The sequence below is a fragment of the Microtus ochrogaster genome, linkage group LG5 (assembly GCF_000317375.1).
Source record: "Microtus ochrogaster isolate Prairie Vole_2 linkage group LG5, MicOch1.0, whole genome shotgun sequence".
Lineage (NCBI taxonomy): Eukaryota > Metazoa > Chordata > Mammalia > Rodentia > Cricetidae > Microtus > Microtus ochrogaster.
Window position 1 is genome coordinate 37,754,984 of NC_022031.1, and position 25,860 is coordinate 37,780,843.

At 49.6% G+C, this 25,860-nt stretch overlaps 1 protein-coding gene across 1 annotated transcript in view; it reads left to right on the forward strand.

Moving 5' to 3' along the window:
* Dnai1 (dynein axonemal intermediate chain 1) overlaps positions 1–25,860 on the forward strand; it is a 65,928-nt gene that overhangs the window by 28,175 nt on the left and 11,893 nt on the right. The window contains exons 5-13 of the mRNA XM_005362025.3: positions 2,131–2,257; positions 2,429–2,547; positions 2,775–2,894; positions 3,984–4,043; positions 5,671–5,805; positions 10,528–10,612; positions 13,397–13,514; positions 13,818–13,861; positions 23,734–23,981. Of these exons, the coding sequence (XP_005362082.1) occupies positions 2,131–2,257; positions 2,429–2,547; positions 2,775–2,894; positions 3,984–4,043; positions 5,671–5,805; positions 10,528–10,612; positions 13,397–13,514; positions 13,818–13,861; positions 23,734–23,981 (1,056 nt within the window). The remainder of the gene's footprint in view (positions 1–2,130; positions 2,258–2,428; positions 2,548–2,774; positions 2,895–3,983; positions 4,044–5,670; positions 5,806–10,527; positions 10,613–13,396; positions 13,515–13,817; positions 13,862–23,733; positions 23,982–25,860) is intronic.

Consider the following 25,860-nt stretch of genomic DNA (forward strand, 5'->3'; position numbering starts at 1 on the left):
CTAGTTCCAGGACAGGCTCCAAAACCACAGAGAAACCCTGTCTCAAAAAACTAAAAAAAAAAAAAAATTCCATCCCTAAATTGAAGAGGAAGTTCCCAGTCAGCTGTTGAGGACAGGATTGAGGTGATGTCTTAGAGGAAAACTGGATGGATCATTTGTTCTCATGGGAACCTCCATCAGATTATCAGTTACTGTTCATTGAGCATTAATACTGGGCACCTACTATGTGTTAGGATTGTGTTAATGGATTGCTTTCATTATTGCCAAAACTTACACTTCCTTGAAATTGGATATAATTATTTTATTTGATAGAAGAAAAAAATCCAGGGCCTGGGGATTTAAGATAAGGTCATGAAGGTAATGACAGCAGACCAAGAACCTGACTCTAGCTCTGCTCACAAGGACCATGCTTTTAACCACACTTCCTGTCCCCCGTCCTTTACAGAGAGAAAGGGCTTCATAGGGACTTTGATTTTGTGGGTTTTTTTTTTGGTTTTTTTTTTTTTTTGGTGATGTTGTTTGAGACAGGGTTTCTATGAGCAACAGTCCTGGCTGTCCTGGAACTCTCTCTGTAGACCAGACTGGCCTCAAACTCAGATATCCTCCTGCCTCTGTCTTCCGAGTGTTGAGATTGAAGGCCTGTGCCACCACTGCCCAGCAAGATTTTTTAATCTCAGGGTGCCATATAAATATGATTATTTTCCACATGATGTAAAATGGTTGAACACAACTGTCTTAAAAGAAGGGAAGGGGGGGGGCTGGAGAGATGGCTCAGCAGTTAAGAGCACTGCCTGCTCTTCCAAAGGTCCTGAGTTCAATTCCCAGCACCCACATGGTGGTGGCTCACAACCATCTGTAATGAGATCTGGTGCCCTCTTCTGGCCTGCATGCAGACAGAATACTGAGAATATGGTATACATAATAAATACATAAATACTGTATATATAATAAGTACATAAATGTATACATAATAAATAAATCTTTTTTTAAAAAAAAGAAGGGAAGGGACCTCTGGTCTCCAAATCCATTTTTGGGGTTGCTAGGAGGCCAATCAACATGATATCCACAGGAACTCCAGACCATGGGCTCTGCAAAAGCAGGAACTGTGTCTGTTGTTGCTCAACTTTATGTCCTGGGCACCTAGAAAATACTTGGCTTATGGTAGCTGCTCAAAATTATTTGTTGAACGAACAAATACAGTTTCCTGGGCTTGAAGCCCAGTCCTGCTTCTCATCTGCTATGTGACCTGGACAAGTGCCAAACCCAAACTTTCTCTGGACCTCTGTGGTCCTCTTGGACAGAAATAGCAGGCAAGAGATCTGGTCGCCTCTGATGTTCTGGTCTCTCTGACATCCATTAAAGTAGCATGGCGAGGCTGTGCTAGGTGTTTGGACAATTATGTCTGACCTGCCCAAGGTGAGGCAGGTGAGCTGGGAACCCTCGGCATGAATGTAGGAGACAAAGCTCCTGAACCAGTGATGGGTAAATGTGGGCTGCTTCAGGCTGCATGCAGAGGATATTTACAAATACGTCTTTAAGGCTGGGTGTGATGGTACGTACCTTTAATCCCAGCACTTGGGAGGCAGAACTAAGTGGCACTGAGTTTGAAGCCTGCCTGGCCCACAGAGAGTCCCAGGCCACTGCGGGCTATGTAGTCAGACCCAATCTCAAAAAAAAAAAAAAAAAAAAAAATTAAAAAATGAGTCTTTGATGAGAACTTACAAAAAAAAAAAAAAAAACCAACCTCATTTATTTGTCTTTTTTCCCCTTAAGCAGAAATTTAGTGAAAACATTAAGGATTGGGGTTATAGTCCCTGTGGCAGAGGTGGATTGCTAATTTAGAGCAGTGGTTCTCAATCTGTGGGTCACGACCCCTTTGGGGGCAAACAACCATTTCACAGGGGTCTCCTAACACCATAGGAAAACATAGATATTTACATTACAATTCATAGCAGTAGCAAAATTACAGTTATGAGGTAACAATGAAAATAATTTTATGGTGGGGGTCACTGAAACATGAGGAACTGTATTAAATGGTCACAGCACTGGGAAGGTTGAAAATCTCTGCTCTAGAGAATTAAGGCAGACTACATTCTGACGCCAGCCCTTTGTGGGATCCCCTCTTTTCAGGAAGGCACATATAAACTTATTGGCTTTGTGAACCAATTGGCGATTCACTTTAGCCAGGTGGGAAACCTGATCCCCAAGGACTCCGATGAAGGGCGGCGACAGCACTACCGAGAGGAGCTGGTGGCAGGTAGGACACGGCCAGCCTAGGGCTGCAGCCCCAAGCCTGGATCTCTGAGGAGCTGGTCTGGACAGACCTGGGAGCTAACCCAGGTCATGGGGAGCCCAAGGGACAAGCAGGGCCTGGCAGGCAAGACTGAGCTGGCTTGGACCCTGAACCCATCAGCAGTATCCTGTCAAGGTTCACAGGAGTCGGCCAAGGTGGTGACTTCAGACACAGAGGTCATTGAAGAGGATGAAGAACCCAAAGAAGCAGAGACCGAAGCTGGGAGTCAAACAGACGTGCCTGCTGCAACCGAGGTGGGACAGCATTGCTCTTTGTCCCCACCATTCCAGGGCAGCCGTGGATGGAGGCTTTAGGGGTGACTCAGGGAAGAACGGTGAGAGAGGCTGCATGTGCCAGCGCTCCTGGCAGCATCCTCTGCCCGCCCCCATCCTGCCGGGCCAGGGCTTCCTTCCCCTTACTCCTGACCGTCCACTGTCTCCCTCCCACAGCTAAATCCTGGCCTCCTGATCTTTGTTTCCAGACCACTGAAAAAGTGACAGAAGAGGAACTGATGGCTCCTGTGCAACCCAAGGAACGAAAACTCACTAACCAGTTTAACTTCAGCGAGAGAGCATCCCAGACCTTCAACAACCCCCTCCGGGTAGATCCCCCCACCCCTTCCTTTACAGATCTTCAGCAATCCCCCTCAGGGTAGATTCCCTCACCCCTTCCTTTACAGATCTTCAGCAATCCCCCTCCTGGTAGATCCCCTCACCACACCCCTTTACTTTGAAGTTCTCTGATAGACCGTGGCAAGGCAGACCTAAGCCTAAGACCAGTACTTGCAGGCCTGAGCCTGGAGAGGGGTGACAGGACAGACCACAGCTTCCCTCTCCAAGGAAAACTGGAGTATGTGTTCAAGTCCCTGTAAGCCATCCAGTCATTCAGAGGAAGGCCAGATCCCTTGGACTCCACTGAGAGGCTGCAACTTGGGCTAGACTGGGAAGATGGAGTAGAAATCGGGACCACAGTGTGCCAGGGGGATGGGGAGTCTAGAAACAATATTAATAGAGGTTGATGGTCTCTGTGGTAGATCAGCTTGGAAAAGCTAGAACATTCCCTGATGATGAAGGGTCCTGAGAAGCAGGCTGAGAGAGCCTGACAGGGTTTTAGGTAAGGGATGCTCACTAAGTGTTCTACTATGAACACAGTGCATCTGTGATGGAGGCATGGTCTCCAGGGTCAGTCAGTCTTGGGCAGCACCTCATCACCCTGTGTGGTCCTTAGGTTGATATTGGATAGTTGGGTTATACACACTGTGGAGCAAGCAACTTACATGATGGACACAGAGAGCCCAGTTTTGGGGAGAAGCCTTCTCATGTAAGGGACATTAGCCCTGGTGCTTGTGGGAGGCTAGCCTCTGTGCATTGTGTCTGGAAACTGGTGACAGGCTGACCTCTTGCAAGTCTGTCCATCTCCAACCTGGACCTCTTCTTGATTAAAAACTGGCATAATTGATCTTCACTGCCCTTGTCCTCCAGCTTAGGCTACTGAAGGAGGCCAGAATGGAAAAACAAATGTGGGATTTGAATAATTCCGTCTTTCACCAGGCTCTTCTTTGCTTCTCCAGTTCTGTCCCACCCCTTCCTCAGCTCCAACCAAAATGCTTCTCCTAAAGCTGTCTGTCTGTTGGGTTAAGGGAGAGGGAGGAGAGACCATCTGTGGGTCCCCTGTTGTCTCTGTTCTCTAGGATCGAGAGTGTCAGATGGAGCCTCCACCAAGAACAAACTTTTCAGCCACAGCCAATCAGGTAAGATCCTGGGTCAGCCCGAAAGCTGTCTCCATCTCCCTCCCATGCGTCCTGAAACACTCAGCAGCACAGGAGACTGGCATGTCTTCCAGTCTGCCTTAATTATCCATCCATCTCCCTGCATGTTGTCCTGAGCTATCAGTCCTGAACACTGGGCACATCACATTTGGTCCCCCATAGTGAGTGCTGAACCTGCTTCGTGCCGCCATGCTGGTGGCATGGATGGCTTCTGGAGCCTTCCCCAGGACATGGTAGAATGCTTGTTCCCATGGACTCTGTAGCCTGTGGCACCCTGTGATTGACTTTAAAGTGCCAACATTCTGACTGCCTTTTGTATTCTTGGGGACTCTCCTCCTTCCCATTAAGCCCTCCTGGCTGTGGTGCTGACTTGGACAGGTGCTAGAATCAGGCCCAAGTTCTGCTCTTCCTACTGTGGGATCCTGGACATAGTATGCTTGCTTCTTTCTTAATCCTTCTGTTTCTTTCTTTGTCAACAAAGGATGGCCAGCCGCCATGCGGGGGTGTTGGCGGGCTCTGAATGAGATAACAAACGCTGCCGAAGTATGGCACAGAGAGGGGAGAATTTTTAAATGTAAGGTGTGCCTATCTGGCCTCCAGGTGGCAGTGACTGCCCAGTCTGGGAAGCACTCCCTGTGAGCTACTGCATCTGCCCAGCCCCAGATTCTTGCTGCTGCTTCTGCTACAGCTGCTACAGCCCTTGGGTTTTCCTTTCTCCAGCTCTAGTTGGCAGAACGCCTATTTATTATTATTCTTTCTAATCTTGAGATGGGCAGTGAAGTAGATGGTCAGCTGGAGCCAATATGTTTTTCCACTACCGCAGAGGCAGACATTTTCCCCATTAACTCTCTCTCTCTCTCTCTCTCTCTCTCTCTCTCTCTCTCTCTCTCTCTCTGTGTGTGTGTGTGTGTGTGTTGTGTGTGTGTGTGTTCCATTGTTCCATGCATGGAGGTCAGAGGGTAGCTTTCAGAAGTCAGTTTTCCTTCCAACATGTGGGTCCCAGGGACTGAAATCGGGTCATCGGGCTTGCTGGAAAGGGCCTTTAGGCCGGGCAGTGGTGGTGCACGCCTTTAATCCCAGCACTTGGGAGGCAGAGGCAGGCGGATCTCTGTGAGTTCGAGACCAGCCTGGTCTACAAGAGCTAGTTCCAGGACAGGCTCCAAAGCCACAGAGAAACCCTGTCTCGAAAAACCAAAAAAAAAAAAAAAAAAAAAAAAAGGGCCTTTAGTCTCCAAGCTATCTCACCAACTGAGGAAGATTTTTAAAAAATATTTCTTAATTCAGTCTTAGATATCTTCAACAAATTATTAGTTACCGAATGGTTGCACATTTTCTCTTCCTGTTGTGGGTTGAAACCTAGAACTGATCTCCAGCTTAAGATGCAGACTCTGTGCTTCAGGGTGGCTAAGCCCAGCCCAGAAGAACCCTGAAAATCCTTCCTTCCTGTTCTAGAGCGGATGACTGGTAGGGAAGATGGACTTTGAATATGTAATTCAATGACAGGAGGGTGCCAACTTGACAGGTTAACACAGCCGACTCCTGCAGGCTGAAGAGCTGGCCCTCTGAAAGCTCTGCCCTCTGATGACTTTTCTGTCTTGCTCTTGCCCAGTGGGAAATCTATGATGCCTATGTAGATGAGCTTGAGAAACAGGAAAAGACCAAAGAGAAGGAGAAGGCAAAGACTGCAGTGGCTAAGAAGACAGAGAAGATGGCCACGAGGAAACTGACATCTATGGAGTCCCAGGTTTGGTGGGGGTGTCTGCAGCTCCGTCACAGAATGTCTGAGTGGGGCCTTGGGCTGTAGGTAAATAAAAGCTTGCTACATAGAAGGGGTTCACAGACGCTCAAGGGGGAAGGCTGATATTGAGGTGTGGTGATTTCTTACCTCAGGAGAAGACATAAGGACAGCTGGAATTGTCTCTGGCATTTCCCATCTTCCCCCTGATTAATATTCTTGAAAGTCAGAAGGGTTTGGGAGTCACTGGCCTAGGACGGAGTTTCTTGAAAAGTCTGTATTATCTATATCATAGGAATGTCACCAAGTTGTGTTAGGGGTGAGAATCTAAGGATAAGTTGTCTTCGCTGAGTTTAGGGTGAGTTAAGTTCTTCTGCCCTCAGTCTTTGATTTAATTACGTCTGATAGTTAAAGTGAGTGACATGGTCATTTTAGTTGTCAACGTGACATGATCTAGCACCTGGGAAGAGTCTCAAGGGGGCTGTAGATCAGATTGGCCTGTGGGTGTGTCTGTGGGGGCTGTCTTGGTTACATTAATGGGTAAGGAAAGACCCAACCCACTGTAGGTGGCACTATTCCCTAGGTTTGGGTGCTGGACTGTGTAGCATGGAGAACGTGAGCTGAGTATTAGGCGTACGTGCATTCATTGTCTTTCCCCGACTGTGATGTGACTAGATGCCTCAAGTTCTTGCTGCCTTGAATTTCCAGCTATGATGTACTGTAACCTGGAATTTTGAACTAAAACAAACCATTTCCCCCTAAGTTGCTCTTGTCAGGGTATTTTTATCACAGCTACAGATGTGAAACTAGGTCAGTGAGTCTTCAAAAGTTATCTTAGGTACCACCATCATCAGGCCAGTGGATGTGGCTGCCTTGAGTTGGGTTGACCATAAGGAGCCAAGTGGGAGTTTTAGAAAGACCATGGCTGGGGACTTAGAAGGGTGAGCCTGCAGGAGTTTAGGGATCACCATAGAGTAAAGGGATGCAACCATGGGGCGATGGTATGGGGGATAGCACCACAGGAGATGCTGGGGACCTCATTTATTCCTAAAGAGAGAGAGAAATCTAGGTCTGGAGAAGGAGTCCCAGAGTGAAGATTCTATGGATGTGACCTGATTTGGAAGAGGGTCACAAGAAGCTAGGGGCTGGTTTCAGCACTTTGGAGAGCGCCCAGGGCACTCATAGGGAAGTGGCTCTGCTCCTCTCCAACCGCACTAAAACTCAGCTCAGTTAAGAAAGTTCTTTACCCGAGCTGTGCCAATGTCCTCTTAGTTCTGTTCCATGACCCTGATGTCACACTTGATGGGAGGTTTGAGGGTCCCCTGCTATGACTTAATAGAGACTTTCATTTTCTTTGAATCACTGATCAAACACTGAGTGGTCATGGCCATCCTAAGAACACAGTCTCAGTGGGATAGAGCCCCTGCCTTGAGGGCTGTGTCAGTATCCTTGGCTCCCTCGCACCATTCCTCAAGGCACCAGAGGAGGCTCTGGTCTGGGTTAGGCTGAAGATCCTTGAGAGTTTGGGCTTTTGGCCCTGCTGGAACCCATAATGGCAGAAACCCCAACTAGAGTCACCAAGAGTCATCAAGACCCAGAAAACAGAAGACTCTGTGGCTGAGACTGAAAATTGATGTGGGACCTAAAGCCTGCCAAAGCTGATGTCAACACTTCCTGTCACTCTGGTTCATCCAGTTTGCTGACATGGGAAACAGGGATATGGGCAGATTCTGATGTGTAGTTGCTTTGTTTTTTACTTCTTTTACTCTTTGCTCTTTGAGGGGCCTGCCATACAGCTCCCAAATAACCACATGGAGACGATTCTTTCTTATAAATTCCCGGCCTTAGCTTGGCTTATTTCCAGCCAGCTTTTCTTAACTTAAATTATCCTGTTTACCTTTTGCCTCTGGGTTTTTATCTTTCTCTATTTCTGTATATCTTTTCTTTTCTTCTTATTCCTTGTCTGGCTGGGTAGCTGGCTCCTGGCATCTTCCTCTCCTTCTTTTCTTCTTTTCTCACTCCCCCTCTTCTCATTCTTTTCTTTATTATTCTCTCTGCCTGACCTATCCCTCTCCTGCCTAGCTATTGGCCATTCAGCTCTTTATTAGTCCAATCAGGTATTTTAGAGAGGCAAAGTAACAGTTTCACAGAATTTCACTTAGATAAATAGATGAATATTCTCCCACACTGATCCGCTAGGCTGAGAAGCCATGGTGAGGTAAGGCACTGTGTGAATAATGTACACCATTCCTGGGTGAGTATCTTGGCAAGAACCCTTTCCCCAAAGGAACTGAGTTCTAGCCGGGAATGCCAGGTGCTGAGCCCAGTTGTCTGTAAGAACGAGTGAGGATGGCGGCACCTTCCCTTTTGCCTAGACCTAGAGCTGTAGCAGAGGAACACGGTTTCTTTAAAGACCTCTGTCTGTTTAGGTTGGCAAAAGGCTCAGGTGTGGGCAGGGAGAAAAGAGAGTAAGTTCATGATATCCTACAAGAAGGTCCTGGGTAATGGATTGCAGGTCTCAGGTTCATTAGTGACTTGGCTGAATACACAGAAATGAATGCAAGCTTGTCTGGTCTGGAGGATTTGGCAGGCATAGGGGAATGGGATCAGAAGCCACCAGGTCAGTCAGAACCCACAAAGAGCTGTGGCTGCTCCAGCAGGATGGCATCTGGAGCAGTAGAGGTGATACCCACTATACTCTTGTCTGGGCACATCTAGAGTCCGGCCTAGGTCTCCCAGGACAAGGATAGTGTAGTCAGATGGAGTAGGGACAAGAGCATGGCCTCCGAAGCCCACAGACTCGCGATTCAAGTCTGGCTTTGATAATATGAGCTGGAGCTTTAAGAAGCCTCAGTTTCCCAAAGTGTAAAGCCATCTGAAATGACGTCACACTTTGCAAGATTGTCGACGACAGGGCTAGCAGCATTGCCACTGTTGGTAACAGGCCACACAGGCTTGTGGAGCTTGGACGAGATTGCTGTAGGGAGCTGAGGCACTGCAGTGCAGCATCAGAGGGGTTGCCTTCAGGTCTGTAGTTCAGATTGTAGCAGCAGAGCCAGGAAAGCTAGTGTCAGTTAACTGGCTAGCTGTCCACAGCAAGCATTGCCGCACACAGGGAGAGTCAAGCTGGCCGGGAAGCTATGAAAGGAGAGCTTGTGCTTTAGGTCAAGAAGTGGAAGGGGGAATCTGGGAACAGGTGAACTCTGAGCGCTCTACTTACAGACTCCAACGCTGGCCCTCCTTGCCCAGTTTTCTGAGATAGAGTCATTCTGAAGAGTGGTGAAGGGCCCTCCAAGAGCCATTTCCCAGATGCCAATGCGTGAGCCTCCACCACTCAACTGTGTTTCCTCCAACTGCGCTGCCACCAGGAACTGAGTTAAATCAACGTTGCATTGTTGTGTTTACCCCCCACATGGCCACCCATCCATCCTCACTTTGTCCCAGGACTATGCGACCCAGAGAATCAAAGTAACTTGCTCAGGGTTGTGTCTGACTGGGAAAGAAATACACCTGTGTGATCTAGAACCTTGTCTCTTCTTAAGGTTTTTTAACTAGATTTTACTTATTTAATTTGTGGAAAGAGTGTCTCACACGAGCCACAGCATGTGTGGAAGACAGAAGTAAATTTGTGGGAGTCATTTCTCTCCTTCCACCATGTGAGTCCCGGGGATGAACACAGATCTTCAGGCTCTACCCACTGAGCAATCTTGCCGCCCCCACAACCTAGTCTCTTAATCCCAGCCAGCATGGCCTCCCCCAGCAGTGCTAGTCTCCAGGATTCGTACATCCAACCCGTGGTCACTGTCTGGATACATACTTAGCTTGTTCCCTTCTGCCACTCATCCCAAACTCTTTGTTCTTTTCTTTTTTTAAAGACTTAGTTTTGTATTTTTAATTATGTGTATGTAGGGGAAGAGGGTTGTATGCACAGGGAGGCGATGTCATTGGCGTCTAGAGACACAGATTCCCCTGGAGCTGGAGTTAGAGGCTGTTGTGAGCTCCCCAGAATGTGTACTGGGAATGGAATTCTAGTCTCGTGCAAGAGCAGTAAGTGCTCCTAACTGCTGAACCGTCATCTCTTCCCCTCCTTGTTTGTGCTTTTCTTGCCAGCCCTAAACTTCTTGCATCTTTGTTAACTTGCCAAGCAGTTTACTTCTCTGGAAGCTGCTTCTTGGTTCAGAGGGAGTCGTTTCCCAGGGCAGAACTCGCCGCTTTGTCTGTGGTCTGGGAAGGGCCCTGGCTTGGCAGGCACAGTTCTGCCTTGCATTCCACCTGAAGCTTATTTCCCCGCTTGGGCCTCTGTGATTCCCTCACCCTGAGACTAAAGAAGTAAGGCGTTTGGGCCGGACCCTCCCTTAGGCCTTTCATGGGAATCTGTCTTCTCTGATCTGAGAAAGCCTCTAACAGGTCCTTGAGTGTACTCTGCCCTCCAGTGCCTTCCTGGGCTCTGTTCCATGCCTTTTCCAAAACAAACCGGATGGGAGAATAAGAAGCAGCTTTATCCAGGGACTAGATGTGTCCTCTCAGACCCTGCACACCTGTGAGGAAAGGGCTCCCAGAACATGGTGGTTGTGGGAAACTGGGCTGTGAGCCATCTCTGAGCCCTTTGAAATAGGCAACAACAGGGGTCTACTGCCGAACCAGTTGCAAACCTGGGCTTTGGCTCAGGGCACATGGAATGGCCTTGCCAGGCACCAGTTGATGAGGACGTGTGACTTCTGTATCCCACAGAGTGATGATATCACCAAAGTGTCCCAAGCTGCTAAGATTGTGGAGCGAATGGTCAACCAAAACACATATGATGATGTTGCTCAAGGTAAGACTTAAAGGGATGTAAGTTTTTATTATTTTTTTAAATATTTATTTATTTATTATGTATACAATATTCTGTCTGTGTATATGTCTGCATCCCAGAAGAGGGCACCAGACCTCATTACAGGTGGTTGTGAGCCACCATGTGGTTGCCGGGAATTGAACTCAGGACCTTTGGAAGAGCAGGCAATGCTCTTAACCACTGAGCCATCTCTCCAGCCCAGTTTTTATTATTTTTATTTATTTTCTGTTGTGTGTGTGCCTGTGTCTGTGTGCATGTGCTCACGCCCTTGGTAGATCTGTTGATGAACCACTTCATCACTGGCTAAGCAGCCTCCGAGCTGGAGGAGGCATTTCAAAGGAGCACACTCAGTACATCTACCCTAGCAATTAATTAGTGATGAGGGGAAGATAGAAATTGATTCAGAAATGCTCCAATCCTGGGGGCCTGGGAAATTCTGGAGTCTCTGATAGCACCAAGGAAATGGCCTCCTTCCCTGGTACGAAGAGCACATTCCCAAGTGGCTTGTGTCTCCCTGAGAGGCTGTACACTTATGTGGAGCAGCTGCCTCCCCAGAGTTGGCAACGCCATGTTGCTGGCTGGTCTCCTCTGCTGACAGCCTCGGGCCCTTCTTGGTGACTTGATGCTCATTGCTCACCCGTGGGACACAGAACTAAGGCTGCCAAGCCTGGCAGCCTAAACAAGCCCCCTCGTTACTGTTCAGGCTGGAAAACGACCTTGAGTGGCTTTCAAAGCTGTCAGAGTACACAGCCGCTGTGAATGAACCTGTCACTCACACAGCGTGGCTTCCGGAGACCCAGCCTCAGCAAGTGGCCCACCACAGGGCTGCAAGCCTGATTAATATCCATGGAGAAATTGGCCTTGTGAACCACTTTCATTTGTAAGAGTGCAGTCACATAAAAATGCATTGAACTTTGATTTTTTTTAATTGCTCAGTGTTTTCCCTTTGGGAAAGCGTAATCGTGAAGGAGAAATAAAAATAAAGAAGTGTTACCAATTAATCCCACTCTGAAATGAGGAATTTTCAAAGCTCCCCCAAGCTCAGGAATCTTGATGTGATCAAGGCTCACACCTTTCCTGACTGGCCACTTAAATCTTTGTGGTTGTTGTTGTTGTTCCAAGACAGTTTTGAGGTTTAAATGTAATCCTACAACAGCCTTAAGGTATGCGGCATTGTGGGAGGGTCCAGGCAACGCCTGGGCGTGTCTCTGACTGCAGAATCGGGGCGCTCCTTCTAATTGGCCGTTCCACTTGAGAGAAGGCAGAAGCATTTCCCACCTGACTTCGGGGCCCTGCTGTGTGGCTGTCCCTGCACCACGGAGGGATATAACGACGCAGGTCCGGCTCTCCAGGAGCTGCGCAGCACAGAGGGCAGGCCGAAAGACTGACGGATGTCTCAGGAGAGGAGAGGCAGGACTGGGATAGACAGATTAACTCTACGAGAAAGAGCCAGGTATGCAGATATAGTGGCTTATGCCTGAACTTGCAGCATTCAGGTGGTTGAGACAGGAGGATGGCCACGAGTTCCAGGCCAGCCTGAACCACATAGTGAAAAAAAAAAAATGTAATGGCACACACCTGTAGCATAGAAGGCTGAGGCTGGAGGATCACTTGAGCCCAGACGTTGCAGTCCAGCTTGGGTAATATAGTGATAATAGGTTATAGACCCCCCAGCTGCCATGCACAGATTCTCTCTCTCTCCCCAACCCCTCCCCCGCAAATCAGACCACACACCTCTGCCACTCTCTTGACAGAGTTGATAGGCGACACATGCTGTGGCCTTGCAACTGAGACCCCACTTTAAAAAAAAAAAGGAAGGAAAACTAAGACCCTATAGAAAAGGAGGATAAAGACTCAGAGAAAGAGCAAGAAGAGTCATCCAGGTGGGGCAAGGCATTCTAGAGCTGGAAACGCATGAGGAAACACGGGGAAACACAAGAAAAAGTGGTCGGAAAGGATGTGGAGGTGGTGGCCAGGAGCCTTGTTCAAGGAGAGCCATGAGAAGCGTGTGGAGAGTGGCGCGGTGGAGGGAGAGTTTGTTCTTGCTCGGCTGGCCCTGAAGAGCATGGACTGAATGAGGGAGGAGGAAGAAGACCAACTTGAAGAATACAATAGCTAGGTGATGGGTTTAGCGATCTCAACCTAGGTGGTAGCTATGGGTTAAAAAATGGATGTAAAAAGACAGGAGGACAAAAAAGAAAGGGTAGAAAGAGATCAGCCAAGGAATCCCCACCTTTCTAGCTTAGGCAAGCGGAAAGGTGAGTCTTCTGGATAACTTAGTGAAAATGGAAGCCGACTCTGAGGATGAAGCTTGAGTTTGGGGAACCCACGGAGGAGCGTCCTGGTGCCTTCATTACAGTGAGGCTTGGCAGTGAGCATAAAGTCGGGCTGTATTTTAGGAATCTAGGAGGCAGGATGAATAGAACTATTAATCAGCCACTGGCAGCTGAACCCTTGAAATCTGGCCGCTCTGGCCCGAGCTTCTGAAGCACTGAGAAAGCTCACAAGGACGAGGGATACAACCTGGGATTCTGTCCACGCACATATGGATGCATTACTAGTATACAGGGGGAAGTTCTGTGTCAGGCATTTTTCTAGGCACTTTGCATATATTATACTTAACCTATATTCTCACAATAGCCCTTTGAGATGGTACTGCTATTATTTCCAGCCCCAAACACAAAGAGGTTCATTGTATTGCCCAAGGAGGTATCGATTTGCTTCAGAGTGGCAGCTCCTGGCTGACTGTGTCTGTTTGTGTTTAAGATTTTAAGTACTATGAGGATGCTGCTGATGAATACAGGGACCAGGAGGGTACGCTGCTGCCTCTCTGGAAGTTTCAAAATGACAAAGCCAAGCGCCTGGCCGTCACCGCCCTCTGCTGGTGAGCACAGATATTGCAGCAAATCTAGGGTCCCCGAGCACCCACTGCGTGCCAAGTCCTGAGTCCTAGGTCCTTCTATTGCACTTTACATCTTGACTGTGACACGTGACAAAGTAGGGGGGAAAAAGGACCTGGATTCTTATTGGATTTCAGGATTATCTAATGTCTACTATTGGTGAGAATCTAAGCCGGACAGTCAATGCCTAAAGTGTAGGTAGTCACCCATGCCCTTGGGAATGTTCTTGACCATGGGGGAGGGCCATGTCTGTTTACTGTGCCAACGAGTTCACATTTCTTTGGCAGGAATCCGAAGTACAAGGATCTCTTTGCAGTGGGACACGGCTCCTGTAAGTGATCTAGCAATTCATTTGTTTGCTCGTGCATATACAGACCCTAGGTTCCTAGTGTGTTTAGAGCTTTCTCTGGCAGGTGTGTGAAATACAGAGATGACCGGGACATTGTCACTGGCCCTCTGAGAGAGCTCACAGTCCAGTGCAATGCTTCTCGACCTTCCTATGACCTTTAGTACATACAACTCCTCATGTTGTGGGGACCCTCACCCATAATATTATTTTCATTGCTACTTCATAACTGTATTTTTGCTGCTGTTATGAGTCAGAATATAATATCTGTTTTCCGGTGGTCTTAGGTGACCCCTGTGAAAGGGTCGTTCAACCCTCAAGGGGTCAAGACCCACAAGGGTTGAGCATCACTGTTTTAATGAGAAGACCCACACTCATCTGAGCAATTAGTGTCGGTAAAGAGAATACAGTTGAATATGTCAACTGAACCTCAGAGAATGAAGGAGGAGAAGGCTTTGTAGCAGAGGGGCCAGCGTAGACCAAGCCTGTGGGCAGGGGAGAGAGATGGTGGGGCCAGCCCTCAAAGGACCTGGTAAGCCATTCAAGAAGGAAACTGCTGAAGGAATTCTAGAAGGGGCAGAAACATGTCCAGTACAGGAAGAAAATGCAGGCCTGAGACAAGAGGCTGGGAGACCTGGTGCAGGTGTGCCAAGGAGAAATGGCAAGACCCTAGCCACTGCAAGAGGGAGATGGAGGCCCTTCCTGACCAGGCCTGAGGCAGGGTAGGGGTGAGGAAAAGTGAGTACTTGAAGTTCATCCTTCTGTTCCTGAGACACCGGAGACCACAGTTACCTGTGCTCTTGGCCCTGCTGGGTGGTACCCAAGGTGGGGGCAGCATGGTGGCACCTGTGTCCATGGTACCTGGGCCAAGCAGGAGCCCCCGCCACTGAACGGGGATAGTCCCTGCTCCTAACGGCAAGGGCTCTACACGGCAAGCCAGGCACAACTCCCTGATGCTAACAGCTTGTTCTCTGGCTGGGAGGATTCGCTTCTGCGAACAGAAAAATCCTTCCGTTCTTTAAGCTGCTGCTGGCTGGCAGGCGTACAAGCTCCTGGTCACTGCCCCTTAGATTGCCCAGGGTAGGGATCCAGGGGAAGGGGGAGGAGTCGGTATTTGTTATTCCTCTCAGGGAGGAGACATTGGAGCTGCTCCCAGCCCTGTGGTCTGGGCTGCCTTTGAGGGTGCCCTAAATGCCTGCTTTGTGTCCTTACTCCTGAGGGTGGCTGCCAAATATGAAGCCCCCCCACCCGGCCCGGCAGGGATCGAGCACATTCTCCCCTCTCTGCCGCAGCTACTGGGCCTGGAACAGAGCCTGGGGGTTGGGTAGGCCCTCCAGGGAGTGGGTGTGGACCTCCAGGCTCCCTGCTTGAGACAGAGGTGAGAGTGTGGGAGCCTCCCCAGAGGGTGGAGGAGAAACCCCATAAATTCCAGCCCATCTTCCATCCAGGGTTAGAAGCAAGGCCATGTGGAGGTAGCCTTAGTCAAAAAAAGTAATACCTTCCATGAGGGATGGCCGAGCTCCTTTGGGCAAGCCCTTACCCAGGAAATGCTTCTTTGTCTTTCCTTAGCATTTGGAGGCCCAGGCCCAGTGGTGCCCACAGCTAAGGACCTCCCTCTGCGGGAGCACTTCTCAGTGCCTCTGTCTCCTTAGTGACATGGCAAGACTGACACCCAGCCAGGCCTCCATCTGGAGCTATCTCCCAACAGGCAGGAGGAGAGACCCACGAGCTCCAGGAGCATTTAGACATACAGGCCAAGAACATTTTCCTGTTCTCTCCCCGGCAAAACCCCTTAGAGGGCCTGAGCAGAGCAGGGGAGATGGGGACCTCTTCAGAAGCCGTGGCAGAGGCAATGCTGTTCGCTGCTGTCCCTGGCCAGTTTTCAGATGACCATCTATTACAGCACCAGCCTCAGGCCTGAGCAGGGCCAGCCGAGGTGGGGCCCCAGAAATTCTGCACTGGCTCCTGAGATCACCTGGAGCAACTTGTGTTCTCAGATGTGCCCTCCATGGAAGGAAAAGCGGAAGCTGAGGCAGCACCCCAGTTGTGCAGCACCCCAGTTGTGGACAGGGTCATCACGAGGAGCAGCTAGTCCTATCAGCCTCTATCATAGCCTTTGAAAGTTCGCAAATACCACTCCCCCAGGGGAGAAAAACTGAAGAGACACTGAATGAGACTTGCGGTTTATTTCCGAGATTGAGTCTGATAAGTGCAGCTCAGGCCTTTGAAGCTTCCGTTCCTCCTAAAATTCAGATGTTTATTTTATAACCCAGCTACAGAAAAATTATGTAGTGTCTTAGTTAGGGTTACTATTGCTGCTAGAAAACACATGGCCAAAGTGACTTGGGGAGGAAGGGGTTTATTCGCCTTATGCTTCCACATCACACACAGTTCATCATCAAAGGGAGCCGGGGGCAGGAACTCAAGCAGGGCAGGAACCTGGAGGCTGGAGCTGATGCAGGAGCCATGGAGGGGTGCTGCTTACAGGTTTGCTCCTCATGGCTTGCTCAGCTTGCTCTTTTATAGAGTTCAGGCTTGTCTACAGCCTGATCTTATGAACACATTTTCTTAATTGAGGCTCCCTCCTCTCAGCTGACTCTAGCTTGTGTCAAGTTGACATAAAAACTAGCCAGTACAAGAAGGAAAGGCATGCATTCTAGGAAGGACTGGGGCCTGTCACATCCTTAGGATACAATTTCCTGGGGTTAGATATGGAGCAAGAAGAAAAAAGGAAGCCAGGCCTGGTGGCATAAACCTTTAATCCCATTTAATCCCAGCACTCAGGAGGCAGAGGCAGGTGGATCTCTGTGATTTGGAGGCCAGCCTGGTCTACAGAATGAATTCTAGGACAGCCAAGACTACTCAGAGAAACTGTGTCTCAAAAACCACCCCTGAGAGAGAGAGAGAGAGAGAGAGAGAGAGAGAGAGAGAGAGAGAGAGAGAGAGAAATAGAGAGACAGAGAAGTATAAACTGTAATACTGTTTTCCCACTATGTAAATCTGCCTTCCCACCAAGGCTTCTGGTACCAGCATGCTCGGCTACTCAAAGCGCAGAGTCAGGGATGCCCCATAGTTCAGGCTCCATGTCACAAGCTCAAGGGAGAAAGAGGCTGTCAGCAGGTGAATGGGGATGAGGAATACTGGTAGATAAAAGAAAGTCAATTCAGGAAAAGATGGTCTTGGAACAGCTGGGATGGACTGTGCCAGCATGTGCTACCGAAGGGGTCCGGTCCAGCTCCTTAGCCCATGCAGGGAAACAGAGACTCCTCAGGGTTTGCCAGGTTCTCTTTGTGGTCCTGAGACCATCCTACAGGAGATGGGGAAGGAAGCTTCCCAGCAGGTCCCACACTGGAAGGGCAAAGGAGCCAGCTGTCCTCCGGCCCAGCCTTTCTCTGGGGCAGTGCCTCAGAGGAGGTCGACGGCAGCCCTCGGTTCTGAACACTCAACTCAATCCTGTTCTGTCCCTTGAACTTGCCCAGGCCAGAGATTTACTCTTAAGGGTTTAAATCTTTCCCGGTCATTCATTTGTCAGCCTCACTAATTAAGCAGTGTTAATTTCATTTACTGAAAATGGAAATTCATCCACCTCATTTCTCCCTGTTCATCCTCCGCACACAGAATCCATCACTCCTTAGCTGCAGGCTGTGTAAAATTTACAGGACTAATTATGTTGTCAGGTCTCTTTGTAAATACAGTCCATAAAGGCCACTATGCTTGCTGGGTTGCAGTGCAAGGGCATTTCGTTGTTAGTTTAATTACTGGTTAGTTATTTAGGTTCTCAAATGTTTGCCTCATTTTCCCTAAATCAAATTAAATGTCCCAGTTGATGTATTCTGTCTCCAAGGCCTCGCTCTTATTTCCCACACTGTTTAAATACAACTCCCTATCTGACAAGGATGCCTAGGAAAAACCCCATTGCCTGAGAGCCTGAGCCCCGCCTGAGTCCAGTGCCTCTGGCCATGCTGAGGTTCAGAGCTCTCCTGGATTCAAGACACTTTTCCATGGCAGCCTTGGGCCGGTCCTCTGCCTATGGAAATTGTGGAAATCCTAACACAAGGGGGCATTTCTGTTCCCAGAGTCCAAGGTGGCAGGGGGTGGGGTGAGGGTAGGGATGGAGAGCATTTCACTGCTGGTATCAGAGGGCCGAGGGCCACTGCAGCTATCCATCTGATGTCTGTGTCACCCAGAAAGAAGTGTCATTGCTCTGACTTCTAAAATTAGCGTTTGGGCCACCCTTCCCCAAACGCCTCTGATGTTTGGTTCCTGTTGCTGCAGCAGCAAGTGACTAAACACAATGGCTTAAGTAACACATTTCTTCTGAGTCCTGGAGGCCGGGACCTCAAGGTGGATTCCACTGAGTTAAAATCAGGTGTCAGCAGGGTTGTGTTCCCTCTGGAGGCCCCCCAGGGAGACCTGTTCCTTCTTCTGTTTCCAGCTTCTAGTGGCTGCCTGCATTCCATGGCTTGTGGCCCTCTTCCAGCCGCAACCGCATCACCCTGACATCGGCTTCTGCCGTCATGTCGGATTCTCTGACTCGCTTGCCTCCTTCTTTCCCTTATAAGAACTCTTACGATTACATCAAATCCACGCGGGTAATCCAAGATAATCTCCCCATCTCAAAGTCTTTAACTTAATCACATCTGCGAAGTCCCTTTTGCCATACAAAGTGACATATTTATAGGCTCTAGGGATTAGGATGTGGACATTTGTGGGGGGGCATTATTCTGCCTACTCCACGCCCCCTCCAAGTGCCTCTTGCATGACTTAATAAGGGAGTCATCAGACAGCTGCTGCCTTGGAACCAGTCCTAGGCTGGCCTCGTTTAGGATGCCACAGTACGAGAAGGGGCCTGCCAGCCAAGACTGGCATGGTATCCTTGTCTCTGCAGTTGGCATCTACTTCCTACTGACCGCTGACCTGGTGTTAGCCTTGTGCCCCAACATGCCCTCCACCTGCCTTGCTCTCCTTGAGTCAGGATAATTCTGCAACCAGAATGTTCTACAGTGCCCGCCCCTTGTAACCCAGCACTGCAGCAGATGGGGTGGCACTTGTGGGTCCGAGACCCCAGTGATAGACTGCGGTTTGAGAAGATGTTGATCTGTCCTGCTCATTGGAGATTATTCTGCCAGGGCTCCAGGTGCAGAAGCTGATGACAGTCAGAGCTTTGGTCTATGGTAGAATTAAGACATATACATGAGGCCAGGCCTAGTAACCTAGACATGTAATCCCAGCTACTCAGGAGGCTGAAGCAGGATGGCAAGTTCATGGCCTGCCTGGACTACAGAGTAAGTTCAAGGCCAGCCAGGGCAACTTAGTGAGATCCCTGTTTCAAAAAAAAAAAAAAAAAGAAAGAAAAAAAGAAAAAAACAAGAGAGCTAGGCTCAGTGGTATAGAACTTGCCTAGATTTGGTCCCCAGTAAGAGTAACTGTCTGTCTGTCTGTCTGTCTGTCTTTCTCTCCCTTCCTCCCTCCCGTTCCTGAGTTTTAGAAGAACTGTCACATAAGGCTCTGTCAATAGGGTTGAGTCTTGTGGACTCAACATGACTCATCGACAGGAGAGTCATGGTGACAATACAGTAGAGTGGGGTTAGCAGGAGACAATCCCAGTCACCAGAAAGAGCCAGATGTGTGCTGAGATGTGTTCCATTATTGACTTTAACCTCTTTCCATCCTTTATACCGATGGTGGAAACAGCACTTTCTCAGAGTCAGAGCCCCAGTAGCTGAATGTTCTGGAAGGGTTCCCAGAGAATATCAAGACTAGTAGACTCTCTCACTCCTAGACCTTTTCCCTCCCTCTGATCCACTTCTTGTTATACCCAGCCACACATAATTCCTGAAACCCTGTAGTCCGGAGGACTCTAGAATTTCTTCATTGGCCCCAAACTAGAGTCTTTGTCTTGTTATACAAAGCTGAGTGGCTCCCATCTGGGGTCACTGGAACTAGGAAATCTGTGGCGTTAAAGAACAAAGTATCCCAGGGACAGAGATCCAAGGCTTCCAGTCTCATTGGTACCTGACGCACTGTATGATCCTAATGTCACCCTGGACTGCTGGCGACTTGGCTAGTGGTGTACTGGGAATATTGGGTGGCTGAGCAGTGACATCATCAGGCTTCTGGTGTTCTGGTTGGTGATATCATACTAAGATTTTTGGATGATTTGGCAATGATGACACCAATCATTAGTAATGATGATGCTATATGAGGACCACTGGTGATTTGAGCAATAATGTTGACTTAATGGTTTCTAGATAAGATGATGATATCATGGGACTGCTGGGGGTTGGAGCTGTGATGTCACAGGGTATACATGTAAAGAGGAATCATGAGATCTCAGGGAGCCATTGGGGTCAAGAATGACAAGTTCACGGTACAAGAGTCAAGAGGAAATCCCAGTCAGATGAGGTTTATCTCAGCTTTCTTGATATATTTTGACAAAAGGATCCTTGAGCTAAAATTCACAAAACACATACTCTAGCCAGGAGTAGGAACTGTGCTCTGTATCAAGGAGGACTCCTTTTTTGGGGAGGGGGTTGGAGACAGGGTTTCTCTGTGTAGCCCTTGCTGTAGACCAAGCTGGCCTTGAACTTACAGAGATCTCCCTGCCTCTGCCTTCTGAGTGCTGGGATTAAAAACATGTGCCACCACCACCCTGCAAGGAGGATTCCTTTACTTTCAAGTAACAGAGATGTCTAAAGCCAGGAGGAGACAGCACAACTGAATCCCAGCATGCCTGTGCCCACCACACTGTGTGATTGCTTGCTCCTTGTGTGCCTTATTCATGAAACCTGCTTCCCTCTGGGCAGCCATTCCCTTTACTGTGCTTGTCTGCCCTGTGCCTTACACGTTATCTAATCTAGAACCTGGAGATTTGTTTTGGCTTTGCCAAGAACCACCACTGTTGTAGCTATCTCTGCCCCTTCCTCTGTCCTCTTCCATGTAAAGACCAAATTACCAGGCCTGGAGGGATGGCCCAGCAGGTAAAGGTGTTTGCCACCTAGCCTGACAAACTAAGCTTGATCCCTGGAACCCAGAGTAGAAGGAGGGAAGTCACAGGTTGTCCTCTGCCTTCCGCACACTTGCCATGCATGTAAGTGCCACACACATGCAAATAAATAATTAAAAATCACTTCAGAGACCAGATTAACAGAGAAAGGTAAGCCCAACTACTAAAAGGATACCACGTGACATGTGGCATGTATTATGCATGCAAGTAGACCATTTTTCCCCTCTGAGACTCAGTTTTTCCATGTATAAAGTTGGGAGGCCACGATTCCTGCGTGTTGCAGTGGTTCAGGAAACAGGGCAGAATTGCCTTCCATTCAGTTACTGAGCAGCCCAGGGCTCCCTCCCCGCTTTTCCTGGCTTCACAGGTCATGAGCACTGTGCATGTCTACAGGAGCCGGGGCACCTGGAGTTTGTTCAGAGAAAGTAGCTCATCACCACGGCCTGTCAAGGGGCCAGGCTGTGTGCTGCTCTTGGCCTCACCTGCCGTTTGTCCAGTCTCCCATTCTCCCTCTTACCTGTCCATGTCACACCCTTTGCCAGTCTTGGCTAACATGGAGGACAGATGGGAATCAGAAGCCCCAGTGGCTCACCTCTGGCTGGTGGCCAGCTGGAGGGCCCAGCGATGAGCTGTCTTAGACCTTGCACGGTGAACCAGGAGTGACCGAGTGGGAGGTAGGGAGAGGAAGGCCCTCAGGGTCTGTCTGATAGACATAAGGGGCAAGAGTGACAGTCCTAGCCCTTCAAGAGTAGCAATGGCCTTGGCCAGATCTAGATCTTTTCCCTTGGAGAATAACCCTTGGGGACCACCTAGGAGCTCACAAAGGGAGGTACTGCCAGCTTCTCCCCACCAACTTCAAGGCAACCCCTTACTATGACAGTGGCTTCAAGGTGTTATGGGGTATCTACCAGAGAAGACTGCTCAGACATGGGTTTAAGCCAATAGAAACTCTTCCTTAGCTTGACTCCATTGGGTGCTCAGGGCCCAGTGTAGCACCAAGCCTTTTAAGCACAAAGGGGGGAGCTTTTAAACACAAAAACCATGTCCTGGGTTGACACTCTTCAGTTAACAGGAACAGTTAGTCAGAAGTGAGACTACAGAAGCCAAAAAGCAAGTTAGTACATTTAGAGCCTTTCCCAGAACTATGGACTTTGATGGATTAGGTCTTTGTTTTCATTTTGGCAGGTGGTGCTGTCAATGTGCTAAGTTTTATGGCCTGCATGGCTCTTCCATCATGGCGTCAGTTGTTCTAAGATCTGGGTCTGTTATAAGGAGACCATGAGGACCCAAGTTTACTTCTCCTAAGACAGAAACATTTTTCCTTCCTGTACCACCTCCTCCATGGCTCAGGCTGAACCCTAGAAGCCTTCGCTGTCAGTGTGGCTCCTCCTCGCATGCATGGCCTGCAAGGGGTCCAGAGGGGGCTCCTGAGCAGAGCCTCAGAACAGCAAAGGAAGGTGGGCTTTTCCATAGGCCTGGCCTTTGCGGAATCTCTGGGGTGGCAACACCTAGAATATAGACGATAATATAGATAATAGAGGTCATGTGAGCCCAGGGACTATGTGGGGTGCCTTAGCAATAAGACAGAAAGACATGACTCACCCAAACTCCTCAAGTTGCCCGCAAGATAACAATTTCCTATCTCTCCCACACCACTGCACACCTCAGGACTGGCTACTTAGCAGCTCATGGCCAGGCTCTGCAGTCGTCAGGCTAGAGGAGAAAGCCTGGGAACAGGGAGAGTGCAAAGGTCAAAGGCTGCCTGGGGTAGGAGGTGCAAGATGGAGAGCCATACTGGACTGTCTTCTACCTTCCCTGCTCTGGCTCCCTCAGCTTGGGAAGGCTGGGAGGTCTGGATGCGAGGGCTGGGTCCGTGTGCTAGTTGCCTATCAGGAGAGTCAGGAGATGAAGTGCAGGAGACGATGTGGGGCGGGTAGGAGAGAGGACCTCCGCTGAGTGCCCCATCACTGATTACCAAGATCTGCATCTGAGCCGAGTGGGCCTTTGGACCTTGACCTGTTTGGCTGGAGACTTCCAGATATTAGAGGTCTCTTAGAGCCGGGGCACAGCTGCTCTTGGGAGCTGTGTGGTAAGATTATGAGGAAATGCTTCCAGGTGACTGCCATGGGCTGACCGCAGGCAGCAGTAGGCCTTTGTTGCTCTGTCCTGCATGCTGAGCTGCAGACTGAAGCCTGGGCTTTGTGTGCTCCTCCTCCTGTTCCTTTTTCCTTCCTTTCTCCTCACCCCTTCTTCCTCCCTCTCCTTGCTCTTCCTCCCCCATCCTCTATTTCTCCTATATCCCCCTCATCTTTCTCCTTCTTTGTCCTTTCTTTTTTCTTCTTTAATTTTTGGGGCAGGGTCTGAACTAAGTTTCCCAGGCTGGCCTTGAACCTGCACTCCTCCTGCCCCAGCCCCTAAGTGATGGGATCACAGGCCTACATCACCATGCCTGGTTAGACAATAGCACAGTAGTTCAAGCTGTTCCTATCCTCGACTGGAGATTTGTGAGGAACATGTGCTTGCCCCTAACCTGGGTATCCAAACCCCTGCTGAGGGAACTCCGCCTCCCCAAATCCACTCACATTCTTCAAACAGTGACAGTCTGAGCTTGCACCACCGTTCTGTACCCTAGAGAGACTAGAGAGTGACTGTTGGTGATTGGCCCGGTCACCTTCACCAGGGCCAAGTTCACACTTCCATGTCATAGTCATAGAATGAAGGCCAGAGGTATCCCATCTCTCTCATAGGCACAGCCAGGTCGGGCCTACTCATCTGGTGGGGCGCCCGCCTGGGGGCTCCCCTGGTAGAACGGACCGACCTTCATCTGTAGTGTCCCATCTTCCCTGGGCAGATGACTTCATGAAACAGAGCCGGGGCATGCTGCTGCTCTACAGCATGAAGAACCCTAGCTTCCCGGAGTACATCTTCAGCAGTGAGAGTGGCATCATGTGTCTGGACATGCACGTAGACCACCCCTACCTGGTGGTCGTGGGCTACTACGATGGCAATGTGGCCATTTACAACCTCAAGAAACCTCATTCGCAGCCCTGCTTCCGCAGCACCTCCAAGTCGGGCAAGCACACGGACCCCGTATGGCAGGTCAGACTGGGACCCAGTGGGAAGAGCATGTGGGCTTAGGAGCCATGAACGAGGGACTTTGGGGAGGAGACAACCACAAGCAAGGGACTGGGGAAGACAGGTATCTGGCCCAGGAGCTGGATGTGAGAGGGGACAGAGAGGGGCAAAGGTGAGACTCAGGAGTCCAAAGTTTTCTTTTAAAACTGGTGTCTATGGGAGGCGCCTTTAATCCCAGCACCTGGGAGACAGAGTCAGGGAGATCTCTGGGTTTGAGGCCAACCTGGTCTACAGAACGAGTTCCAGGAAGCCAGGGCTACACAGAAAAATGCTGTCTCAGGAAAACAACAACAAAAACAAACAAAAAACAAAGAGCTGGGGTCTGCTGCCCCTAAGTTCCAGTATGAAAACCATAGCTGTCTGCCAAGACTCACTGGTCCATCAATACCGCAGCAGCCACAGCTGGATGCCTCAGGACCTCTGGCTCAGATCCTCATCTACAAGGTTCCTGGACCCACAGGGCCCCTCATCTGCCACCCGAGCAAGACTTGGGGACGTCGCCAGATAGAAATGCTATTGCATGCCCTCTCAGTGAGGCTGGAGAGTCTGATAGGCAGTCTGGTCTTGAGCCTCTTTGTAGCAACCCCCTTCTCTAGCCAGGCTTAGCAAGGTAGGCATGGCCTGACTCAGAGAGCAGGTCATCGCCACTGTGTTCCAAAGGTGCCCCCCCTCTCTTTAAACTGTGCACTGCTTTCATGGGCGGGTCTGAGAAGCTGAGGTTAGATTTCTGCCTCAAGTTGCCCCAAGTCTCCGGGCTCTTCAGGCAATACTTAGGGCTCTGTCTTCCTCTGTTCTCCAGCCTGACTATCTTTAGGCGTGCGTCTTGTGCTCACCTCTTTTGACCCTGAGTCCCTTGCCCCAGGCACTGGGTGCGTACTCTGGACAGGCCTGAGTGGAGAGTAGGCTTCTCAGGCCCCGGGGATACAGCCTCCTCTCAGCTTCAACTTCTCCCCAGAGCCTGGGGCAAATGGTGTCAGAGAGGCCACCCCTGGGCTACATACCCATCTCACTCTCTACAAAGTGGGGCCCAGTGGGGTCCTATACACCCAAAAGTCCACATCCCAATTCACTATCTCCACGCACATGGATGTCACCAAAGGCTTTAGAGCCCTGACTCTGCTCCCCAGACTACACAGCCATAGCTGTGTAGAAGCCGCCATAGTTGACTTGGCCACCCTTCCTCTCCTCAAACCCAGGATTGTAGAACTGATCCAGACCAAGCAGTCTGTTCCTACCCTGCCATGCTCTCTAAATCAAATAGCACGGTGGGAGTAGTCCCAGAATACCCAGTTTATCTAGACAGGATGGTCTGCTCTCCTCTGTCCTGCCAGGAAAACAGGGCAGCTACCTTTGCAAAATCCAGGGTCAGGCTACAGTCACGGCCCGTAACGTGGACCCATCTGTCACTCATCTGTCCACTTCCTGTTTCCTTCTTTTTTGCTCACGGCCTCCATCATTCATCCATTCATTAACTCTTCCCTGTTTGCTCCTTGGTTGCTGAGGATGCTTAAGGGTCTCTGGAGTTCTTGGTGAGAAATAACCGCAGTCTGACCAGGGCGGGGCAGACTTCTCAGTGCTCGGGAAGCGTGCACAGAGGGAACAGAGGGAATGCTGTCCTCAGTGGGCACCAAAGGCAGGAGGCCAGGCAGATCTTTCTAGGGGACCTAACCTCTGATCTGGATTTTTATTTTATTTTTTGAGACAGGGTTTCTCTGTGTGGTTCTGGCTGTCTTGGAACTCACTGTGTAGACCAACTTGTCCTTGAACTTATAGAGATCCTCCTGCCTCTGCCTCTGCCTCTGCCTCTGCCTCTGCCTCTGCCTCTGCCTCTGCCTCTGCCTCT